The sequence below is a fragment of the Diaphorina citri genome, unplaced genomic scaffold (assembly GCF_000475195.1).
Source record: "Diaphorina citri unplaced genomic scaffold, Diaci psyllid genome assembly version 1.1 scaffold230, whole genome shotgun sequence".
Classification (NCBI taxonomy): Eukaryota; Metazoa; Arthropoda; class Insecta; order Hemiptera; family Psyllidae; genus Diaphorina; species Diaphorina citri.
This window is the reverse complement of record NW_007377667.1, coordinates 58,396-80,453: the sequence shown is the minus strand read 5'-3', so window position 1 is coordinate 80,453 and position 22,058 is coordinate 58,396. Positions and strand designations below refer to the sequence as shown.

Below are 22,058 nucleotides of genomic sequence, written 5' to 3'. Positions count from 1 at the left end.
CGGACACACCTTTAGATTGTCCTTTCTGTGTACAATACTTGAGTAGATGGTACATAACTACTAGGCGAGGGTAACACCAGAGACGTTCTCTACCACCTAACCCTTAAACCGGACAAAACTGTGCGATTTTTACTGTTGAATCCATTCGTGGCTTGTGTACACTCATTATTTGTTGTCCAATTCCCAAATTAATGAAATTTCATGCCTCGTCTGGGATTGAACCCGCTCCATCCCGATTACCAGACGAGCGTCTTGACCACTACACCATTGAGGCAGGTTATCTTCCCTAGACCGGATAAACCTGGCATAATACAGGGTGGTCCCGAGTTACCTGACGGTTTTGATTTGCCCATAACTTTGTTATAACTTGTCGTAGCTTGTTGAAATGAACATCACTGAGTTCAGAACAAAATGAGGTTTCATGACAATGTAGTCGTGGACCCCGCAACATTGAGCTTTCTTAAAAGTAGTGAATTTGTGACTAATGCTCAGAGGAAGTTTCGCACCCAATTTAATTTTCCACCCTACTCATCCGATCTTAGCTCGTGCGACTTTTTTTTATGGAAATATGTTAGAAACAAGGTGTATATTTATAAGACAAGGACTCTGGATGAGTTAACGGGTGCTTTTTATCGAGAAATTCGTGCTATAGCCCAAAAAATGCTGGAGACAGTATATCCAAATATCCAAAATGTCGATTCGGGACGCGAATCCGCGAACATAATTGCCAAATCCGCGAACATAATCGCAAAATCCACGAACAAAATTGCCAAATCCGCAGATAGTACTATCATGTGATGGAAGAAACTTGAATATCCTGTCTTGGTTTGGGCATTAATAGACTCATATATGTAAGGTAGTGTGCTGTCAGTAGTTCTTTGTCTGCTTCGGACCATAGTAGACCTGTGAAAGCAACACAATCATTGAAATCAAAATCACCAAAATGCTGGATAAAGGTAAGAACACTAACCCTAACCCGATCATTTACATGTTTAAACTGTTGAGTTATTGTTTACCTGTTATCTGAGTATTCAAACTGACTGAATCGATGACTTTGCCGTTGTTACAGTTCCAGACGTGAACCTTGCCATCAAAATATCCTCCGCCACTCACTAGGCTACCCGACTCATATGGACACCACGCCAAACCTTTCACGGTAGACTTGTGCTTTTTGAATTTGGTCAGTGGGTTTTTCAGATTGAGGACGTCCCATATATTGACTCCATTGAGAGGGTCACTCGTGGCCACGTATCTACCACTAGGATTCCATTTGATACTTGCAATGGGATTGTTGGCTCTTTCTGAGAAGAGTGAAAAATCATTGGTCCTAGATTTGTTTGTCCCTGTTCTTGGGTGAAAACTAGAAACTAGTGTAATTTGTTTTCAATCGGTGAAGAATTTTCTTATTCTCGTCTTTCTCTCCTCTACTTTTTCTGTTCGTTTTAAAGCTGTGTCTACGACACCGCGCCGTCGATCGACGATGTGAATCTAAGTTGTCGAGGCAGTGTAGGGTTTCAGTCGATGTCGATCGACGGCTTCGACTACGTGTGGACACAACTTTTACCTTTTCCCAAGCTAAATACGGCTTTGTCCACGTTGGTTCTCATGTCATAACCATGCACAACACTCCTATTCGAACCACATGTAAGCACTTCGTTTCTCCAACACATACACGAGTATGTGTATTGCATTGACATTCGACGTATACAAGTGTCAGCACAAGATCCACCCAAGATATCCAGGTGGTGTTTCTTGCTGATGGCCAACTTGGTTCCGTCCGGATTCCACGATAGAGAGGTTAACGGGGTGGTGCGGTTCTTTTCGTAGCTCAAGTATGTGTTGGTGTTCAGGTCCCAGAGGAAGACATAGTTATCTGAAGGCAAAGCAGGTCACGAAAAAGATTCACATTGTTATGACTTTTATGACCTAACGTACCTGGGGAAAGAAATTTGGAAACTGAAATACTTCTGTGTTTAATGAGATATTAGACAGCCACCAGAATATCCCACATCAGGAGGAGGCTCAGGACTAAAAGACATCTCCGATTCCTGAAACGAAACCTGAAACCCAAAGTTAGAGTGTGGAAGTATCTGCTTAATTAACTTTGTTTCCTTCAAGTGGATTCATGTAAAGGAAGCCCGATTTCAAAAGAAGCTTTTTAAAAAGAGGGCTTTCCCATTGAACTGGGTAAAAAAACCAATACATTTGAAACGGACCCTCAATTTAAAAATTAAAACAAGACTCCTATGGATATTTTATGAATTATGATTTTCATTACTTTTAGGATAGATTTGATAGTGGTAAGAAAGAGCTAAGGGAAAGGGACTGAAGACATTTGACAAATTGCAATGAAAGGATGAATTGAAACCACAATCAAATAAAATTGTTCGAGTGGGCCCCAATTATAATCGGGGTCTTGAACTTTAACTCAAAATAACCCCTGAGCCGCCATTAACATTCTGACACACCACAACATGAGGGGCACTAATAAAGGGGGGTATATGTTTATTGAGGAAATTGATTAGGAATAGGTCCCTCGGGTAGCCCCTCTCTCCCATTCCATATTTTGGTAGAGGAAATGAAAAACAAAACTCAATTTTGGAGCATCTCTATTAGAAGGGTAATTTGGAAAAGGTAGGGGGAAGGAATAAAAACTCATCATCAGGATTATTTGTATGTTTTTCTTTTTACACTTTTTGATTAGCAGACTCATCACTTTTACAATCAAAACATTCATCTGAAAACCAAGGATAACTCTACCGAGGTTCACTTTTATCTTTTATGTCATGGTATATATTTTGTTCTAGTTTTCTTTTAAATCGGTCTGTTTCACTCAGTCATATCAAAAAAACGAATGATGACAGACATTCAGAAAAGCATCCGTCAAATGACGGCATTAACACAGAGATGACTTCGGGGATATTCAGGGACGTTCGACTTACCTTAACTTTGGCTTTCTTGAATATCTCGTCCATGAGATTGGAAGCAGGCACGCAGAAGCCGGTCCGAAACTTGTCCACGTCTCCAAAGTAGGAGCACAGAAAAATATCCCGTCCTTGTCGGATCAAAATGTTCCTGGTCGTCTCATAGTTGAGGTAGTAGGGACCTATGAACCGGTCCACAAGAGAGGTCAATTCCGATTGGCCCTGTGAAATAGAAGAGAAGAAAATTAGCTATTGACGTGACGGAGATTTCTTGAGTAATTTCTTCTTTATAAGATGGCCGAAAAAGGAATGCTTTTGAAAGGGTGATTAAGGAGCGCGGCAGCGCTCCTCCCCACCATGTCAAGAATGTTTGAAAGTTATATTACTTGTTAGTATGAGCATGAGTATTTGAGTAAATTCGTCACCTAACTATAAAATTAAAATTTACTAACTTTGTACTCTACTTCCTTTTCAAAGCAAGATGTTTGTAGACTTACTCCACATTCCTTGACAGAAGTTAGTGACACATATTCAAAATTTTATTGCCTTCAAGTTTTAATCCAAATATAGGCAATTAATGCATCTGCAGTGTTTTTCTTGGGAATTTTGGTTGGTAGGAATTGATAGTACCACATTTACCGTAACAAATGTCGTGCAAGTTGTAATCTGCATTCTTGATAAATTTATTAAAATGTAGCAAACCTATTAAACCTGTTATTAAAAGTCCAGTAATTATTGTGTAACCCAGTAATACCTAATAAGTCTAATAACTACCGCTCCATGTGACATTGTGGGTGTAATTTACATTCAAAGTGTTAAGTAATTTCCTTTAGTTCAAACTATACATGAATTAACCATAGCAATGAAAGGATGGAAACCGGAGCGGCCCGGATGACAGAATTCCAACATAAACAACAAAATGCTGAAGTCAATAACAATTTAGCTGAAATTAAGTAAAATTAGCACAAATATTTTCCCCAGTTCTAGTCATGGCATCAGATAAGATAGGATAATCTCATCAAAAGTACCTTTATAAAATTTTCATTTTGACATTTACAACGTTTTGGATTCGTCTTAAATTTCGAAATACCAATTTTACAATCAGTTTTACCAGGCTGAATATCAGCCTGGGTGACTGGGATCAAACCAGACTTGAGACTTCGGCAGTGAATTCAGAATTTATAATAATACTAGAGACGAATTATTCCTCTTCATTTTGACATTTACAACGTTTTGGATTCGTCTTAAATTTCGAAATACCAATTTTACAATCAGTTTTACCAGGCTGAATATCGGTCTGGGTGACTGGGATCAAACCAGACTTGAGACTTCGACAGTGAATTTAGAATTTATAATAATACTAGAGACGAATTATTCCTTATTTTTGTGTAAATCCAGAAACTTTTGAGACCAAAGTTAGGATCGTCTTCTCCATCTCACAGTGGACCTATGAACCGGTCCACAAGAGAGGTCAATTCCGATTGGCCCTGTGAAATAGAAGAGAAGAAAATTAGCTATTGACGTGACGGAGTTTTCTTGAGTAATTTCTTCTTTATCAGACGGCCGAAAAAGGAATGCTTTTGAAAGGGTGATTAAGGAGCGCGGAAGCGCTCCGCCCCACCAAGTCATGAATGTTTGACCGCGCTACCAGAGATCAACCCTTGCCTTGGCAAATTGGTCTGCCGTCTGATCCCATTAATTGGCCAAGTCGCTCAACCTCAGTCTAAAATTTCAATGAAGCCCTCGATTTTTAATGTCACTTTTACGTCTTGAACCAAACTTTGAACCGACTCGGAAACTCTATTTTATTATTTGTGAATTCTTTTATTCAATTTTTGATTTTCAATGTTAACCGTTGGCGAATTTCGATAAGTTTTAATTTGACAAAAAAAGACATTTTATGTTTCAAGTTTCGTTTTAATAATTGCATGAATTTTAATTGGAATTTTAAAGGTAATTCTTGCTCGTCAAAAAGGAAAGCATTTTGGTGAAAGTTTCGTATATGTATTTATGGTTCGTAGTTGGTAAGGAACTAAGGACCAAATGATCTGTCAGGAAAATACTCTCAAAATCTCCTTATAAGTAAGAAAAATGTATTTATGGTTCGTAGTTGGTAAGGAACTAAGGACCAAATGATCTGTCAGGAAAATACTCTCAAAATCTCCTTATAAGTAAGAAAACCCCTCTATAATTTTGACATCAATAACTAGAGCACAACTCTCTCGAATCCCACGTATTTTCAGATATTTCCCATTAGAATTCATCATGGTCATCAAAGGGACGCCCAGGTTTGGACACGACGACCGTTACATTGTCAACAGAAACGACATTGACTTTGACAGATCCTATATCCTGCTCAACAGACGGAGTCCTGACAAGCTACGAACGCTGGAACTTTTGACCAATCAGAACGCGAAGAAAACACGAGTGCTCCAGAGTAATGCTCCAGGGAAAGTTGAAAAATGGGATCCTGCCGAAAGAATCAAGTCTAACAGAAAGATCAATGCTGAGAGACGCATCAACCGATATCCCATTGATGTCATACAAGCTCATGCTGCAAGCACGCAGTTCTTTGACAATATTCTGGACCTGAGCAGGAAAAACGTTAATGCTGTGGCTTTAAGTAAGTGTACTAATATTACTAATCCATTAAACACAGAAGTATTTCAGTTTCCAAATTTCTTTCCCCAGGTACGTAAGGTCATAAAAGTCATAACTAAATGTGAATCTTTTTCGTGACCTGTAAATTTCTTTCCCCAGGTACGTTAGGTCATAAAAGTCATAACAATGTGAATCTTTTTCGTGACCTGCTTTGCCTTCAGATAACTATGTCTTCCTCTGGGACCTGAACACCAACACATACTTGAGCTACGAAAAGAACCGCACCACCCCGTTAACCTCTCTATCGTGGAATCCGGACGGAACCAAGTTGGCCATCAGCAAGAAACACCACCTGGATATCTTGGGTGGATCTTGTGCTGACACTTGTATAAGTCGAATGTCAATGCAATACACATACTCGTGTATGTGTTGGAGAAACGAAGTGCTTACATGTGGATCAAATAGGAGTGTTGTGCATGGTTATGACATGAGAACCAACGTGGACAAAGCAGTATTTAGCTTGGGAAAAGGTAAAAGTTGTGTCCACACGTAGTGGGATACTTTCATAATATCTCGAAATTTTCATCATTATTATCAGGTGTCCTTCTGCAGCGATTACCCCCCCTAATAGTATCACAATAGTATGAATCTCACTAGGTGCATTTATTGTATCCTTTTCTACTTCCTGTGGAACCAAGGAAAGTTCTCACTTCCTTTCTTAAGGGACCGCATCAACTCGGCTGAGAACCCCTGATCTTATCTTTCAACTACTCTTTAATCTACAAGCTAGTTAATACGATTTAATTAAATTCAATTACCTCCTACATTATTTCATATCTGTTTAACGTTTGACTCATCTCTGTTGCGTAAGCCTCATTAGTCCTATATGTTAGGTCTTCTAGTGCCCCTAACGTACATGTACTTATGTTAGGACTCTTATAAATTTCGTATAAATGACCTCTGATCAGCTATTCAGGGATATTTGTTTTATTGCCTATTAAAATTGTTTATGTTTAAAGATGTTTATTACTCCTTGTATCTTGTATCATTATTATTAATAACTTTGAGTACATGGTGTATAATTACACTTATTTAAACCATAAGCATAACCAGAGCGTCATCTCCACTTCTTTTTAGAACAAAAATGCTCACTGCTCACCTGAATTTTCACGAGAATTTCAATCATTTTTTCGAAGGGAACATCTCTTCAAAGTAGGTATATTGATAGAAAAACTCTTAAATATTTTATATTGATGGAAAATCTCTGTATTCATTTTTTGGGATTGATGAAATTAAAAGATTTGGGCCTTTGTCCATATGAGTCGGGTAGCCTAGCGAGTGGCGGAGGATATTTTGATGGCAAGGTTCACGTCTGGAACTGTAACAACGGCAAAGTCATCGATTCAGTCGGTTTGAATACTCAGATAACAGGTAAACAATAACACAACAGTTTAAACATGTAAATGATAGGGTTAGGGTTAGTGTTCTTACCTTTATACAGCATTTTGGTGATTTTGATTTCAATGATTGTGTTGCTTTCACAGGTCTACTATGGTCCGAAGCAGACAAAGAACTACTGACAGCACACGCTAGGCGAGGACAAAATAACGAAGAAGACAAATTCTCTAACAGCAAGATTTTCTTCTGGAGATATCAGTCCTCCAAGACATCCACGGATCACCTCCAGAAACTTAACCACTCCTTGTGCAACACAGAAGAGGTCATCAACATTACCAGCAACGATCAGTTCTTCCTCGCCCTATGCGGATTTAACTGCCCTAAATTATACTTGTGGGAAAAAATATTCAATAAAGTGCCGACGCGACTCGTAAAATCCAACCTAACTGATCTGAACAAGTTCAAATGAGAACAAAATGTTCTCCGTTGGAGACCGGAGCAAATTAAAAAGATATCAAAATGGAATAAAAATTAACTCAGATTTGGGCCTTTCGTGAGTTCAGTTTTACCTGAATTAGTTTATCTACTGAATATAGCGGAGAAAAGAATTCAACTTGTCAAGAGTGTTTCCACATTTTCACCCTCACAATTTGGAACAGTTTGAGATGAAAATATTATGCTTAAAAGCGACAATTATTGAACAATTTGCTTCTATTTATAAACACATTTGTCAGTTACACCCCTTCATAGCCACATCAGTGTCATTGCTGTTGTGGTGGATCCTCTTTAGGGACTGAGTTTATTATCTTCAGCATACTACACCATCTTACAAACATCTGAAGATGAAATTTCGAGATTGTAACTCAGATATAAAATCCCGAACCTCGTAAATAGTCAATTGCGATAGAAATTGCGAAATGATGTGAGAAATGTACGCGGTCACATTAAATCCTCTAATATGAACTGCGTCATAACTCAGATATAAAATCCCGAACCTCGTAAATAGTCAATTGCGATAGAAATTGCGAAATGATGTGAGAAATGTACGCGGTCACATTAGATCCTCTAATATGAACTGCGTCAGCTGTGTCTCCCAGAGCACTCAACAACTTCTCAGATGATGCTTACAATATTCAAATAAAGCTCTTGGAATACTTGACATGACATACTGTAGAAAGAGTTGGAATTTACAACCACAGAAAAACGACAAGACTGAAAGACTTGCTTACAATTTTTGAAATGGAGAGTACCTCCTGATGTATTCTGGAATTTACATACTTTCTGTCAACCGTACGATCAGCATGTATCAAATGATGGTTATAATTTCGGTTGGCATTGTGACAGAACCAAAACATTTGATGTTGTTGCTGCAGTGTGATGTGTGAGCATGTTCTTTTTCAGGATGACTTTCTATCCATTGGCGTCAGACAAATGTGATGAAAGGATTCGCTCTAGATGTTCGAACAGCGAACATAAAAGAAGCTGAAGAATAATAATATGTATCTTCAGTTCAATTAGTTTAAAACAGTAACCTGGATGTTAGGTCATTCCAGTACAAGTAAATCTTACTTTAAATAAAAAAGACGGTCTTTTTATTTTTAATTAGAGACGATGTATTAGAATTCTTCATAGTGGATCCTCTTTAGGGACTGAGTTTATTATCTTCAGCATACTACACCATCTTACAAACATCTGAAGATGAAATTTCGAGATTGAATTTACTTTTTAGTCTTTACCCAGATGAAATTTCTGAGTAAAGAGGAGTAAGTTGTTCTCATTATAGACCCTATAGACACTTTTCCTATTTTGATGCGTAAAGTTTAAATTTGGTATCCTCGAGAGCTAGAAAAGAATTAACTCATTGCCACACCTAATCAGTACTATGAATTCTTCATGTGTTGGATATTGGTCACTGTGCCAACTATTTTCCAAGGATATGAAGATAATATTCACTTGAGGAGCTCTGTCAAACTGGAAACTTACAGTACCTTCGACAACTTCGAACCGTCTATAACCGTTAAATAATGCTATTACAAGTAGCAAATAATGAGATTAAACAGGACTGTAAAGTTATATTATGTACTTGTTAGTATGAGCATGAGTATTTGAGTAAATTCGTCACCTAACTATAAAATTAAAATTTACTAACTTTGTACTCTACTTCCTTTTCAAAGCAAGATGTTTGTAGACTTACTCCACATTCCTTGACAGAAGTTAGTGACACATATTCAAAATTTTATTGCCTTCAAGTTTTAATCCAAATATAGGCAATTAATGCATCTGCAGTGTTTTTCTTGGGAATTTTGGTTGGTAGGAATTGATAGTACCACATTTACCGTAACAAATGTCGTGCAAGTTGTAATCTGCATTCTTGATAAATTTATTAAAATGTAGCAAACCTATTAAACCTGTTATTAAGAGTCCAGTAATTATTGTGTAACCCAGTAATACCTAATAACTACCGCTCCATGTGGCATTGTGGGTGTAATTTACATTCAAAGTGTTAAGTAATTTCCTTTAGTTCAAACTATACATGAATTAACCATAGCAATGAAAGGATGGAAACCGGAGCGGCCCGGATGACAGAATTCCAACATAAACAACAAAATGCTGAAGTCAATAACAATTTAGCTGAAATTAAGTAAAATTAGCACAAATATTTTCCCCAGTTCTAGTCATGGCATCAGATAAGATAGGATAATCTCATCAAAAGTACCTTTATAAAATTTTCATTTTGACATTTACAACGTTTTGGATTCGTCTTAAATTTCGAAATACCAATTTTACAATCAGTTTTACCAGGCTGAATATCAGCCTGGGTGACTGGGATCAAACCAGACTTGAGACTTCGACAGTGAATTTAGAATTTATAATAATACTAGAGACGAATTATTCCTCATTTTTGTGTAAATCCAGAAACTTTTGAGACCAAAGTTAGGATCGTCTTCTCCATCTCACAGTCTATGGCCCTAACGTCAGTGGAGTTTCAATAATTCCATCGTAATCCTAGACCAAAGTTACCCAAATTTACCTCCATCGATTTTAATAGTCTTAATGGCAAGTTGCAGTGGTCGATCCTAGACCAAAGTTACCCAAATTTACCTCCATCGGTTTTAATAGTCTTAATGGCAAGTTGCAGTGGTCTAGTTGCAACGGTCAAGGCTGAGCCATTTCAGTTTCAAATTTGATAACATCAAATTTATGTTTTGCTTCAGTTGACTCATAACTTTTGCATTTACATTTAAATTGCAGTGTAATTTGTACTCGTAATGTATCTCACAGTCTATGGCCCTAACGTCAGTGGAGTTTCAATAATTCCATCGTAATCCTAGACCAAAGTTACCCAAATTTACCTCCATCGGTTTTAATAGTCTTAATGGCAAGTTGCAGTGGTCTAGTTGCAACGGTCAAGGTTGAGCCATTTCAGTTTCAAATTTGATAACATCAAATTTATGTTTTGCTTCAGTTGACTCATAACTTTTGCATTTAAATTTAAATTGCAGTGTAATTTGTATTCGTAATGGTTTTCGTATTGATCTGAAAATAAATAAATTACATGACTCTGACTCGTTACCGCTTTAATCTCTACTAGAGGTAATAGGATACAATGCTTTGCTTACTGCACGTTACATGACATAACAGTTTCCTCTCTCCTATAACCACGTGCTTTGTAAAAGCGTCGGAAAATTCGAAGGCCAAAAAGTACGTTAACCTTTTCCTCTTGATTCGACCTTGGGTTTTCTGAAAGTCAATTGCAACCATTCTAAGTCATACCTGACTTTCTTTGTCACACGTGTCTTCTCTGATAAGTGTAGTATACCCACATAATGTATTGATTACTGTTGATAAGAGTGACAAGTCCAATTTCCAATCAGTTTTCAAAATTGATCAAGTTTTCACTCTAATGATGTGGTCACCAGTTCTTAGTCAGTATTGGTCCTGTTCACATTAGTACTTAATGTATCTGCCCATTCAATGTTAAATCTATCTAATTTTTCTGTTTATGGCAAAACATGCCGCAGTATTCAACTTGGGTCTACAACCACAAGACCTAGATGTTAACTAGTATTGAGGTGGCTCAGGTGATTTTGTAGAGTATATTCTCGGAACAAACTTTGCAGGGATTAGAGAGTGTCAGTTTCCGAGTTTAAAATTCGAGGGCAAATAGCTATGTATGAGATCAGGGGATTTTGTGGCACCTTGTATTATATATTGTACGTGGTACCCTATCAAAGCACCCACATTTGTCTTGTTTGACTACAACTTGTTTTGAGAATACTTTTGAACAATGAGATAAGATACAAAGCCACTACATATGTCATCCTGAGACACTCATAGGTCACACGCCGCCATGAGGCATTAGAATAAGTCACCTGGCAATGACTTCTCTTGTTATTGTACCTAATAATCCTTTCTGTATGTGGACTGTGGACTAGTGGACTCGGGACGTGGTGGCGTAGCCTTTAGTTTATGGACCGGGGCCTCGTATTGTTCCGTTATTAACTTTGATATATTTCCATTTGGACTAAAAGTTCTTTATTTACATGAATCTTTGGTACTTTCACTTGATAATTATTATGGCCAGGTAGCAGTTCCCTCGCTTTGGGAGAGAGGTTCTCATTATAATAGGTCTGCCGTATTGGATGTCAACGCATTGTTTATCTTCCGAACTAAAGTAGGTACAACACAAAACAATAATGAATCTTTGGTACTTTCACTTGATAATTATTATGGCCAGGTAGCAGTTCCCTCGCTTTGGGAGAGAGGTTCTCATTATAATAGGTCTCCCGTATTGGATGTCAACGCATTGTTTATCTTCCGAACTAAAGTACAACACAAAACAATACCCCCCCAAAGGGGGGGGGGGGGGGGGAGGTAGAGGTGGAGGTCGAGAAAAGGCGGTAGGTAATTTAATATCCTATTCCATTTAAATGATTGAAAAAATTGACGAGATGAAGAAGGGTTACTTCCAGGATTCCAGCCTGGAGACTGTTCAGTTCTGCTACTTCTATGAAATCTTGCCTAGAACATAACATTTAGCAATGTGGACCTTAAGAAAATGAATTGAGAGAGTCTTATTCATGTCAATTGAGAAGAGAATGAACTGAGATTAATTAGAGAGAATCATTTTTGAGAGGAAAGTATTAATGCAATAAATAATCGACCATTTAAATCAAAGATTTTTTCAATATCCATCGCCAAGCTTACTTAGCCTTTGTAAAGCTCACACAGATGGAGAAACATTGGGGCAGCCTTATCTTGACATACAGGTAGCTTTGTTATGTTCACACACAAATCTGCATCTGCATGTCTTAATAGCTTGAATACATCATCGTCAGCAGGAGCTCGTCAAAATAGACAACATAATCAATGTCACAAACGTGGGAGATGCATTGTGTGAAACACACATAAATACCATTTAACGTTAAAGTTGTCGTTTGAAATTTCTTCCTTTGGTGACACAAAGTAATGACCACAAGACCAACAATACATTTACCCATTACCGCAAAGTCGAGAATTGACACATATGATACAAAGAGAATTGTGGAGAACACAAAGTAAAGACCACAAGACCAACAATACATTTACCCATTACCGCAAAGTCAAGAATTGACACATATGATACAAAGAGAATTGTGAAGAGACAGACAACAATAATCAATGTCACAAACGTGGGAGATGCATTGTGTGAAACACACATAAATACCATTTAACGTAAAAGTTGTCGTTTGAAATTTCTTCTTTTTGTGACACAAAGTAAAGACCACAAGACCAACAATACATTTACCCATTACCGCAAAGTCAAGAATTGACATATATGATACAAAGAGAATTGTGAAGAGGGGGGTAAGAATTTACCTTGGAGATCTACGAGTATGTAAACGTCCAGTAATTATTGTGTAACCCAGTAATACCTAATAACTACCGCTCCATGTGGCATTGTGGGTGTAATTTACATTCAAAGTGTTAAGCAATTTCCTTTAGTTCAAACTATACATGAATTAACCATAGCAATGAAAGGATGGAAACCGGAGCGGCCCGGATACACAGATGGAGAAACATTGGGGCAGCCTTATCTTGACATACAGGTAGCTTTGTTATGTTCACACACAAATCTGCATGTCTTAATAGCTGGAATACATCATCGTCAGCAGGAGCTCATCAAAAGTACGTCCTCCCATTTGGACAAAGGGATAGGAAGTAGGGAGGACACAAATATTCCAACTGGGTTGGGGAATTCAAACCTCATCCTAAAAAGGGAACTTCTTACCACCGAAAAAGGAAAATATAAGTATATAAAGAAATATTATTAACTACTAACTATCTCAAATGGAGATAAATGTGTTGAAGTAAAATTCGAAAGTAAAAACTGTTCTACAACCATACATAATCCAAAACTTTGTATTTATTTCATTTTAACCCATTTACAAGCATAGAACTTCCTTGAACCCGGGTAGAATAATTAGATCTAGGATCGCGCTAGCTTGGTTTAGTACATTTCAAATGGAATAGGCATAATAGAATACTGAAACCTTCTAATGAAAATAAATCATTCAAAATCACCGAATGCATCTGCCAAAGTTTTCTGCACATAAACTAACGTCTATGCCAAGATCGAATCTTTTGAGCAAGAAAGGTAATCTCAAGCTATGGGTTAATTTTACAAGCACTCATTAGTAGGTAATAGGGTAATTATTATTTAACACTATCAAGATAATGATAGCTGGACAATAAAATTATTATTTAACAAGACGTACAATAAAGTTAAATGCTCCTAAAACAAAATAATGCTAATATGACTCCGGACATGATCTTTTAACTATGCATTGTTCAAACAATCAGATGAGTCGTTAAGAGGTGACCTGGTCTCGTAATCAAGAGGTCACGGGTTCAGAGCTACGAAAACATGTTTTAATCTTATAATATTTTTACAATATGGCTTGAGCTTTCACTACTTGGCCCTCAATGAAGTCTAATTACAAAGGAAAAGAGTAAAACGAACTTATAACACTATTGGGAAATCGAGAAATTTCCTCTAGAATAGTCTAGAATATTAACAGTACGAGTATTTAGTCATTTAAGTAGGATCTAAAACTTTGGTAAACTAGGAAAACAATATACATATGATATTTTTTGTCAACTCCTTATTACGATTTATTACTCCCCACAGTAGGGTAGACAGTTCCTATTCCAGAAAATTTCATTGAAATTTTCCGTGATATTTCATGATTTGCAAAAATTCCGTTATAGAATCATCATCTCAGTCATTATTTCACACACCAAAAAACATATTTTGCCCAAATCCCAGACTATCCCTATTTCAAGAAATCCATGTAAATTTCGCAACATTAACATCACCATTCATGTCCAATTTCTTCCATCTGGAATGATTCACATCCATAAGGGCAAAGGATTTATCTCCCACACTAAGGGGGGGGGGGGGGGGGGGGAGGTAGAGGTGGAGGTCGAGAAAAGGCGGTAGGTAATTTAATATCCTATTCCATTTAAATGATTGAAAAAATTGACGAGATGAAGAAGGGTTACTTCCAGGATTCCAGCCTGGAGACTGTTCAGTTCTGCTACTTCTATGAAATCTTGCCTAGAACATAACATTTAGCAATGTGGACCTTAAGAAAATGAATTGAGAGAGTCTTATTCATGTCAATTGAGAAGAGAATGAACTGAGATTAATTAGAGAGAATCATTTTTGAGAGGAAAGTATTAATGCAATAAATAATCGACCATTTAAATCAAAGATTATTTCAATATTCATCGCCAAGCTTACTTAGCCAGGTGTGATCATGAAGAGGTTGGAAATATTTCAAAAAACAAATCCATCTTTTTAAAGAAATTCTATATTAAAATAATCCGAAGAAAGCCTCCCATTGTTTATTGAAGAGTAAAATCAGTAAAAATACAATATGCCTTTCAAGACAGTTTAGGGTTCCATCGAACTGGTAATGTGAAAAACGTTTTCAGAAAGAAAAGGAAGGGTCGTTTTCCTTAAGCGCTCATGGGAGGTCTGAAATACAAAGGTTCCATGGCAATCTATTTTTGGGTCAGGGAACAAAAGCTCATTTCAATGATACCATGAGGATGAGACAGCCGCGGTCCCGCAACCATGTAGAAATATATCCCAAGACAAATTTTCCACCTTGGAACGGAGTCCTTTCCAGACACTAAGACTGAAGAAAATCAATTAAGATAGAAGTTATAGAAGAGGAAAAAATACTGAGGGCACCCAGGATCATAAACAGAGGGTTATCCGGGTTATCTAAATGAAAAAAAAAAAAAAAAACATGTGGGCGTAGGGTGATGGATTATGCTCCCTTTCTCCCTCCCCTGACAACTCTTCATTTTTATTCCGTTACCCGTTTGTTCTACGGGGGGATGGGGATCAGTATGCAAACAACCCGTGCTGCAAAGAAAATGCCAAGGAGAGAACCTATAGTACAAAGGAACTCTGCTACCAGAAATCACAGAGTTTTCTAAAACCACTTTTAAACTAATATCAAAATTGGACGCCTCAATATCTCCGAAAAACTTTCTTCTCCTTGTGGTACGGTGCTCCAATGAAAGTTGACAATCTTTCCAGTTGTTCTTTGTGCTGGGTGGCTGAGAAAAACTATTCTGATAAGACTGGAGGAAAAAAGGTCTAATCGTCAAATCAACGCAAATTTCGAGCCTTGACGTTACGCATTTCGAACGCTCGCTCATAAAAAAAAAGTCTATTCGATAAGAACTCAAATGCGTACAAATGCGGAGCCTTCCTGATTGTGCAGGCACACTTTTATTATCTTCTCAAACGTAAACACAGCTTACAAATCTTACGACTTCTCTGGAGCCTAAGAGACACCCAAAACAATGTAAAAACCATTACTTTCCTATTCTTAGAGAATAAAGGAAAGTCAAAATGTAATCAAATCTTTTGTGTGTAACTGTGTAGAACTGTGGACATTATTATGCCTACTAAAATACGAACAACAATACAATACGAAGAAACACATCTGATAACTGCAAAGAAAATGCCAAGGAGAGAACCTATAGTACAAAGGAACTCTGCTACCAGAAATCACACAGTTTTCTAAAACCACTTTTAAACTGATATCAAAATTGGACGCCTCAATATCTCCGAAAAACTTTCTTCTCCTTGTGGTACGGTACTCCAATGAAAGTTGACAATCTTTCCAGCTGTTCTTTGTACTGGGTGGCTGAGAAAAACTATTCTGATAAGACTGGAGGGAAAAAGGTCTAATCGTCAAATCAACGCAAATGTCGAGTCTTGACGTTACGCATCTCGACCGCTCGCTCATAAAAAAAAGTCTATTCGATAAAAACTCAAATGTGTACAAATGCGGAGCCTTCCTGATTGTGCAAGCACACTTTTATTATCTTCTCAAACGTAAACACAGCTTACAAATCTTACGACTTCTCTGGAGCCTAGTGTGCAAGGTGGAGCAATCATTTCAAAACGAATATTCATTCTAAAAATTTCAAAAAATCTAGAACGAAATAAATTTGCAGAAAAAAAATCTCATTTTCCCATAGATTATGGATATTTCGGTATCCATATCCATATCCATAATATGGATATTATGGATATGGATATGGATATTTCGGTACATGTACGTGTGACAAAGGTAAAGGTCAGCTCGGGTTTAATCGGGTGTCTTCGTCGTGACCACGATAACACGGATAAACACCTCCTGGCTCCTGACAAGCTTTCAACACTGTGACTTCCCTCACACCTAAGCTCCTAAGCATCAGGACCCGGGAATAAAAACAGCCTGAGTGAAAACAGAAATAAAATTAAACATTAGTATCATTTGGACAAAGGGATAGGAGATTCGTAGATTCGTAGTAGCTTAACCCATCCTTTAGGGCTGTTCGCCCCTACACCTAAGCCTCGGAGTGGGCTTTTTGTGTTTGGAGTTAAGCTGCTATCCCCGGGCCTTGATGGAACCTAAAAGCACCCTCACTGGCATATTTCAACCTCCTCAGTTTCTCTGTATGTAAACTGTAAACGTTTTGTAAGAACATGCTACCCACTATCTGCCTTGGCAGCCAATTCAAGCATATTAGAACAAGGGGCTTTTAAAGCCAGACATCATGTAAAGCTCCATGAGTAGCTACACATGTTACAATGATTGCCTTATTATTTTTGCACTCCCCTCTCCAATGATTCATTCCTTCCATGTGATACATATTTGTTTATTAACACAAATAGATCAATCATTCCAGTGCTCATAAACCCATACAGCTCATTTGTTATGAAGGCTGATGATTTTATAAAAAAGGGATCACCGTATCTCTTTCTTCACATCTTCTACTTGCGAAACACTAGTGTTTATTAACACAAATAGATCAATCATTCCAGTGCTCATAAACCCATACAGCTCATTTGTTATGAAGGCTGATGATTTTATAAAAAAAGGGATCACCGTATCTCTTTCTTCACATCTTCTACTTGCGAAACACTAGATACGTCATAACTTCATAAGACAACTCGTTAAAGCCTACCAAAATATGGCCCTAACCTCGAAAAAGGTTAAGGGTTTTAATTTATTAAGTGATGGAAATTCCGCCCCCAGAATTCTCAAAATAGGGTAAATAAATTATATTATTCCACGAAATACTCTCATTCCCCTTCCCTCAGAACCCTGACCTTCCATGAGTTTCAGAGATAGGGGGAGGACTTCATCTATTTTTGCAGCTTTCCAGTGTACGAAAATAGAGCTGATAAGAGGGAATGAGAACGGAGCATAATATTTGTAGGTATTTGTACAAAAATAAATAATAACAAGGGATAGCACATAAGTACTAGGTTCACTGAGTTTGGAAGCATGTTAACTGTGCTTTAACATGAGCAATGACTAACACATGCCTATTGTACAACAGCTGTATTTATCACCACCTATGGCACAAACACTGGCTTTGGGAGTTGGAGATGGGTAGGTACACCTACGACCTACACCATTTGTTGTGGTACATTAATCAGCCCTGGGATAGCACATAAGTACTAGGTTCACTGAGTTTGGAAGCATGTTAACTGTGCTTTAACATGAGCAATGACTAACACATGCATATTGTACAACAGCTGTCTTTATCACCATGGCACAAACACTGGCTTTGGGAGTTGGAGATGGGTAGGTACACCTACACCATTTGTTGTGGTACATTAATCATGTTAGGTACTTCTCATTTACAATAATGAGTTCTAGAAATCTATACATAACCGTAAAAGCGAGTAGTACAAATTTACAAGGCGATAGTGCAAAATCGGAGGGATTTCGAAATTGAGAATGTAATTCCTTTAGACATCAATGTTTGAAAAAGACAAAACGGGAGGCGTGTGACGGGGGAGGACTTCATCTATTTTTGCAGCTTTCCAGTGTACGAAAATAGAGCTGATAAGAGGGAATGAGAGCGGAGCATAATATTTGTATTTGTACAAAAATAAATAATAACAAGGGATAGCACATAAGTACTAGGTTCACTGAGTTTGGAAGCATGTTAACTGTGCTTTAACATGAGCAATGACTAACACATGCCTATTGTACAACAGCTGTCTTTATCACCACCTATGGCACAAACACTGGCTTTGGGAGTTGGAGATGGGTAGGTACACCTACACCATTTGTTGTGGTACATTAATCAGCCCTGTTAGGTACTGCTAATTTACAATAATGAGTTCTAGAAATCTATAGCCGTAAAAGCGAGTACTACAAATGATAAGATAACAATTTATGATAAGATAATAATTTATGATAAGATAATAATTTCTACTATTTCTTTACGAATAACTACTGCGGATGCCGTCAGCTTTCGTATTTATAACATCTAGAAAAGTCAAGCAGAGAGGTCTGCCCCCGGATGATGTTATGTAGAAATATAGGACAGGTAGATCTTGTACGAATTCATCTAGATTAGATAGAAAATATTCAACAACCGAGTTGTAAGACGTGATAATCCATTTGACCTCTATTACTTCCCCTAGGATGCTAAAAAACTCGAGGTATTGTGAATAATAATCAAAATCATAACTGGTAAACTGGTTTGTCAACACTGCTTCTACAATTGAAATGCCTCGATTTTCCAAAAATGTCCGGACCTGAAAGAAATGCGATGACAAATCAGACAAAACTAAAAGTATATAATATGAATTGATTGATCTGATAACTAATAGGAATAAGTGAGAAAGTAATGTGCAAGGTTTACGAATAACTACTGCGGATGCCGTCAGCTTTCGTTACAACATCTAGAAAAGTCGAGCAGAGAGGTCTGCCCCCGGATGATGTTATGTAGAAATATAGGACAGGTAGATCTTGTACGGATTCATCTAGATTAGGTAAGAAATATTCAACAACCGAGTTGTAAGACGTGATAATCCATTTGACCTCTATTACTTCCCCTAGGATGCTAAAAACTCGAGGTATTGTGAATAATAATCAAAATCATAACTGGTAAACTGGTTTGTCAACACTACTTCCACAATTGAAATGCCTCGATTTTCCAAAAATGTCCGGACCTGAAAGAAATGAGATGACAAATCAGACAAAATCAAAAGTATATAATATGAATTGATTGATCTGATAACTGATAGCAATAAGTGAGAAAGTAATGTGCAAGGTGGAGCAATCATTTCAAAACGAATATTCATTCTAAAAATTTCAAAAAATCTAGAACGAAATAAATTTGCAGAAAAAAAATCTCATTTTCCCATAGATTATGGATATTTCGGTATCCATATCCATATCCATAATATGGATATTATGGATATGGATATGGATATTTCGGTACATGTACGTGTGACAAAGGTAAAGGTCAGCTCGGGTTTAATCGGGTGTCTTCGTCGTGACCACGATAACACGGATAAACACCTCCTGGCTCCTGTTAAGCTTTCAACACTGTGACTTCCCTCACACCTAAGCATCAGGACCCGGGAATAAAAACAGCCTGAGTGAAAACAAATAAAATTAAACATTAGTATCATTTGGACAAAGGGATAGGAAGTAGGGAGGACACAAATATTCCAACTGGGTTGGGGAATTCAAACCTCATCCTAAAAAGGGAACTTCTTACCACCGAAAAAGGAAAATATAAGTATATAAAGAAATATTATTAACTACTAACTATCTCAAATGGAGATAAATGTGTTGAAGTAAAATTCGAAAGTAAAAACTGTTCTACAACCATACATAATGCAAAGCTTTGTGTTTATTTCATTTTAACCCATTCACAAGCATAGAACTTCCTTGAACCCGGGTAGAATAATTAGATCTAGGATCGCGCTAGCTTGGTCATCTGATAACAGAAGAAAGAAGAAGAAATGCTTGATTAAAAACAAAATTGATTACAATTAAATTAAATTGGTTGATGACAAAACAAGACGAGAGAAAAGGGGCGACAATTTTATTTTTATCGACGTGTAAATAGCACATCCACTGAAAAATGTGAAAACTAGCTGAGAGTGAGTTTTTATCAATTGCAACACAGGAATCAGGATCAAGACTAAAGAACAATCTCCACATCATGTGTCGATCTGATAACAGAAGAAAGAAGAAGAAATGCTTGATTAAAAACAAAATTGATTACAATTAAATTAAATTGGTTGATGACAAAACAAGAGGAGGGAAAAGGGAGACAATTTTATTTTTATCGACGTGTAAATAGTACATCCACTGAAAAATGTGAAAACTAGCTGAGAGTGAGTTTTTATCAATTGCAACACAGGAATCAGGATCGAGACTAAAGAACAATCTCCACAACATGTGTCATGTCATTCCTTGATTGACATCAACTTTAGGCCAGGACTTGCAGTGTCATCCCGGAAGAAACACTTCTCTGTCAACAACGAGCCGTTTCGTCAAGAGAACAAAAGGCCAATGACACCTCGATATGCCCACATGAAGGAAGATATAAAATTGATTTCCTTGATTGACATCAACTTTAGGCCAGGACTTGCAGTGTCATCCCGGAAGAAACACTTCTCTGTCAACAACGAGCCGTTTCGTCAATAGAACAAAAGGCCAATGACACCTCGATATGCCCACATGAAGGAAGATATAAAATCGACATTTATATCTGTTTGACATGGCTGTGAAATGCCGATGACTTTTCAGTTGTTCTTTACCTATATATGTAGGTTTGACTATGTGTTGTGTGCATGACCTAATTTCATTTTACTACACGTGAAATATTGCCAAAGCAACTTGCTAGCATTAAAAGCTTTTAATGCTCCATGTGTATTACGTGAAATAAAAAGCTTTTATTCAGGCCTTAGTATCCGGGTGATTGGTCCTATTGATACCAATTTATTTCCTTGAAGACGAAGTTGAGAGAGAATGGAAAGATACTCCACTGGGAATCGAACCCGGACCGTATGAGTGCTAGGCCAATCCACTAGGTACGAACCACAAATTTTATTGAATTTCTAAGTATCTCTCTCTCCCTCTCTCTCTTCAATTACTTCTCAAATCTGAAGTACAAATATGTATTATGAATGTCTTCAAGACATTAAAACACAGAAATAAACAATTACCTTAATTTCAAGTTTCATAATACATGTCAAGTTTCTCACGAATGAATTCAATGGTGGATAAACTTATAAACAGGATTTGTGTAGCTAATAGCGTAAGTGTTTTCAGTTTTGGACAGTTCAGGCCCTATTAATATGCAGATGATGGTTAACCCAGTCATGAAGGACAAAGGAGTCCCAGCATCCGTGGTACACTGGTTGGTCACAGCACCATCTTCAATAGAGACCGTGGGTTCGAATCTCTACAAGGCGATAGTGCAAAATCGGAGGGATTTCGAAATTGAGAATGTAATTCCTTTAGACATCAATGTTTGAAAAAGACAAAACGGGAGGGGTGTGAAAGCTTAATCCGACCAGGTGATATTAAGGAATAAATTATTAGTTTGAATTTGTACAGCTGAGGAAACAAAATTAGGCCCATTATAAATAGAAAGTAACAAATTTGGGCCCATTGCAGGCCCGTCTAGGTCGTACCAACAAAGTTATATTATCCTAGTCCAGTGCAGTTCTAAACATGGTTGTTTGTTATAGATAGTTATACTATATGATATCGTTGGATAACAAAATTTGCGAAACCGTATTTCAAAATGTTATGG

The 22,058-nt window shown here is 37.3% G+C and overlaps 3 protein-coding genes and 1 long non-coding RNA gene across 4 annotated transcripts in view; 2 read left to right on the top strand and 2 right to left on the bottom strand.

Moving 5' to 3' along the window:
- Positions 1 to 22,058, bottom strand: part of LOC113466223 (dentin sialophosphoprotein-like) — a 205,872-nt gene that overhangs the window by 149,842 nt on the left and 33,972 nt on the right. The window contains exon 7 of the mRNA XM_026821428.1: positions 2,943 to 3,146. Within this exon, the coding sequence (XP_026677229.1) occupies positions 2,943 to 3,146 (204 nt within the window). The remainder of the gene's footprint in view (positions 1 to 2,942; positions 3,147 to 22,058) is intronic.
- Positions 911 to 1,970, bottom strand: LOC113466226 (cell division cycle 20.6, cofactor of APC complex-like). Its single transcript, XM_026821431.1, has 2 exons — positions 1,565 to 1,970; positions 911 to 1,301 (listed from the first exon to the last, which is right to left on the bottom strand). The coding sequence occupies exons 1-2, from the start codon at positions 1,695 to 1,697 to the stop codon at positions 1,006 to 1,008; spliced, it is 429 nt and encodes a 142-aa protein (XP_026677232.1). The 5' UTR covers positions 1,698 to 1,970; the 3' UTR covers positions 911 to 1,005.
- On the top strand, positions 4,429 to 5,885 carry LOC113466225. Its single transcript, XM_026821430.1, has 3 exons — positions 4,429 to 4,877; positions 5,168 to 5,615; positions 5,685 to 5,885. Exons 2-3 carry the CDS (start codon positions 5,190 to 5,192, stop codon positions 5,691 to 5,693), a joined length of 435 nt encoding a protein of 144 aa, XP_026677231.1. The 5' UTR covers positions 4,429 to 4,877; positions 5,168 to 5,189; the 3' UTR covers positions 5,694 to 5,885.
- On the top strand, positions 6,843 to 7,465 carry LOC113466227. The gene is made up of 2 exons (XR_003390689.1): positions 6,843 to 6,956; positions 7,070 to 7,465. It is a non-coding gene; the product is annotated as an uncharacterized LOC113466227 (long non-coding RNA).

Coding starts and splice junctions, on each gene's coding strand:
- LOC113466225 (XM_026821430.1), top strand. CDS start 5,190: ATGGTCATCAAAGGGACGCCCAGGTTTGGACACGACGACCGTTACATT.
- LOC113466226 (XM_026821431.1), bottom strand. CDS start 1,697: ATGTCAATGCAATACACATACTCGTGTATGTGTTGGAGAAACGAAGTG. Junction 1,302..1,564: donor CGTATTTAGCTTGGGAAAAG/GTAAAAGTTGTG, acceptor CACTCTTCTCAG/AAAGAGCCAACAATCCCATT.